Genomic DNA, 3,107 nt, shown 5'->3' on the forward strand with positions numbered 1-3,107 from the left:
AGGCTGAAATGATGATGATGATGAATGATGAGGAATCCTATTCCCAGAGACCGAAGGATTTAATATAGCGATACAGGACCAAATAGTCAAACACACCTAATTACAAATGTAAGCCACAAACAGTTTTAGAAAACGATACATAAAAGCTTTATTTCGATCGCACAACAGTTACAGACAGAACCATCCACTAAAATAGACCGGATATAACGCTCCAAGATAAATTAAATAAAATAACCTACCTGAAGATATTGCGGTTCCCAACACTCATAACCTACAACAAACAATTTCTGAAAAAATCAACAAATATACCGAACTAAAGAATAAAGTAGCTAAAATTTGGAACCAAAAAAAGTATACATAATTCCAATAGCTCTTCCCACCACAGGTGTTATGCAAAACCATCTGTTACATAGTCTCAAACTACTAGAATGAAACGAAATTCTTTAAATCACCTTACAAAAAGCCGCCATTTTAAATACATGCCAAATCGTAAGAAAGTTGTTGCAAATTGAGGAAATGAAATTCCACACAACACATAATTTTAACACACCACACGCTGCATTTACTTGGTTTTGACCCGTAAATGTAGACAAATCAGCCGAAGCCTGAGAAAAATTATCAAATACAAATAATAACAATAATAATAGTTTATTTCAGACGTGTACATCCATAGTGTATTATTGTGTTAGTAACATTATATTAGTGAGATATTTAGTAAGATGAAAATAAAATAATTATTTTAGTTGGCCCATCATTCTTTCTATCCAATATTTTTATTTTTTTCAAAATGCTGTTGTTGCTGGCCCACGTGCGTCGCAGTAGAGACGATGCTTTTTTATGCACAATCGCGTGAAAGTAATCAACCCGTGGGTACACGAACATTCCTGAAACGCTGCAAAACCGCGGTAGCCGCAATAGCACTCTGAAGGCATTGTTATACTGCACACATAGGGCGCTGTAGGCTCGATGCGTGTAGCTCACCCACAAATCACCCGAGTAAAAGGTCTGACAAAAAGCCCGAAATATGGTAATTTTGATACCCGCAGAACCACGTGCGAACCTGCGGGCAAGCATATTGCTTCTCACATCATCATTCAAATCAGCAGTGATTATATGGCCTAAATATTTAATTTGCTGACTCTACTTAATGCTGACCCGTTTAAAGTAATTGTCGGTACACGATCTGGCAACCACTTACTAGCCTAAAACACGAGGATCTTACTTTTCTCAGCATTGCATACAGAGCCAATACTCTCGCATACAACTCGCAAATATATAATAATTTTTTTAACCCTCCGGTCAATGGGCTTAGCAGCACCATGTCGTCAGCGTAGCTTAAGTTATTGACGCACTGTCCCTCGATATAACATCCTACATTAATGCTGCTGAGACCCTCAATCAGCTGATTAATGTAGAGGTTAAAAAGGGTGGGGGAACTGAGTCCACCCCGCCTCACACTACACGTAACCACCATACTCATCCGACACGGCACCCGCCCCTCTAACCTGATTTTTTTGGTGCTTATACCAAAATTTTTACATTTCGGTACATTCTGCCAGCATACCTGTGCCTTTCAGCTTCTCCCACAAGAGCTCATAATTTACCAAATCGAAAGCTTTGAATAGGTCCAAAAAGCAAGCATACACAGGCGTTTTCCTTTGAGTATAATACTTGACAATATGCTTAAGACTGAACATAGCACTTTCTGTAGAAATACCTGGCCTGAACTCGTATTCGGATACGGCATCGTCAAGTTCCACATACTTACCGAAATAGTCGATAAGCAAACTGTCAAGCATTTTTACAGCTGTAGTTGCAAGCAATATAGGCCGGTAGTTGCTCGTGAAAGATGTGTCACCCGTCTTATTTTTAACAACAGGGACTACAATTGTATGCATTAATGCTTCTGGTAAATAGGTATGTCCCAGACTAGAATTAAAAAGCATCGCAACTATACAATACAGATGCTCACCGGCATACTTAAAATGTTCTATACTTGGGCCGTCGTGCCCAGGAAACCTTCCTTTCGTCGTTTTAGCAATAATTTTAAACAATTTTTTTGCAAGAAACTGAACAGATTTCCCAGACACAGTGTCACTATTGCTACCCGATGCAGAGTCTAACAGTGATGTGTTAGACCGTGTAATGGTCTTTAAAAATATTCGCAATATCTTTTAAATTATGTTTAGCCTCTACGCTTATGGAGATACTGTGCCTAATATTTAAAATATTTGATGATGCTAAGACATCCATTTTTATTTGTTCTTATCTGCCTTGACACCACATTAATTTGCTTTTAAAATGTTTCCTACTTTCTAACATTTCTTCATAAATTTTTTCCACATGCGGTTTTCTCTGTTCCGCCCAAATTCTAAATTTAAGCCGTGCCACTCTGTGTGAGTCTGTGACTTACCCATTCCGCCCGGCTATATAACCGTTCTTTCTGTAACCCCTCTCTGCGATACGTCGCTGCGGCAGCATCAGATAGAATGCTGATTATAGTGTCATATACGTTGTCAATAATAGCCCTATGCTCAGAATGATTACAATACCTATCACAACAATTAGTCATTTCTTCCGGAAAGTTAATTTCTCTAAGTTTAGAATTACAAATCAGTATACTTTTGTATTTGAGAAATATTCCTTTCCCCCACATTACTTTGGCCCTGTCGCTATTAGGCCGACAATCAGGTAACATCATTTTTGGTTTTACACTAAATATATTACATTCTAGTACAAGTGGAAAGTTGTTCGACCTGTAGACCTCATATTTAATATATATATTATTTATTGTCTTACTAGCTGACTTTGTGACTATACAATGATCTAACCCCCTTACACCACCATGCACATCGCTTATAAAGGTATAAGAGTTTGAGTCTATTCCTAGATTTATTATTAAAATTTACAATTATGCTAAAGTACCATCACAGTCATTCACCCGGTTTCTATATTAGGTAATATGGTCGTCATTTTCCTGATGTAATGAAGATTATTTGTAATGAAGGCGATTACTATATTTCCGGGCTATAAGAATATTGACATAATATATCCCAGAACAATAGTAAAGGACTGCGTTACAATACCGATTGCGTGTGTTGTTGTCC

At 37.6% G+C, this 3,107-nt stretch overlaps 1 protein-coding gene across 1 annotated transcript; it reads right to left on the bottom strand.

Annotated features, from left to right (window-relative positions):
* Window positions 1–1,535: 1,535 nt before the first annotated feature.
* Window positions 1,536–2,572, bottom strand: LOC123668493. The gene is made up of 2 exons (XM_045602226.1): window positions 2,414–2,572; window positions 1,536–2,150 (listed from the first exon to the last, which is right to left on the bottom strand). Exons 1-2 carry the CDS (start codon window positions 2,570–2,572, stop codon window positions 1,536–1,538), a joined length of 774 nt encoding a protein of 257 aa, XP_045458182.1.
* Between the last annotated feature and the right edge of the window lie 535 nt (window positions 2,573–3,107).

The sequence above is a fragment of the Melitaea cinxia genome, chromosome Z (genome assembly GCF_905220565.1).
Source record: "Melitaea cinxia chromosome Z, ilMelCinx1.1, whole genome shotgun sequence".
Lineage (NCBI taxonomy): Eukaryota > Metazoa > Arthropoda > Insecta > Lepidoptera > Nymphalidae > Melitaea > Melitaea cinxia.

Excerpts from the sequence above, each read along its gene's own strand:
- LOC123668493 (XM_045602226.1), bottom strand. The coding sequence starts at position 2,572 with ATGACTAATTGTTGTGATAGGTATTGTAATCATTCTGAGCATAGGGCT. Across the intron at positions 2,151-2,413 it reads TATATAGCCGGGCGGAATGG|ACCATTACACGGTCTAACAC; the intron begins GTAAGTCACAGA and ends ATATTTTTAAAG.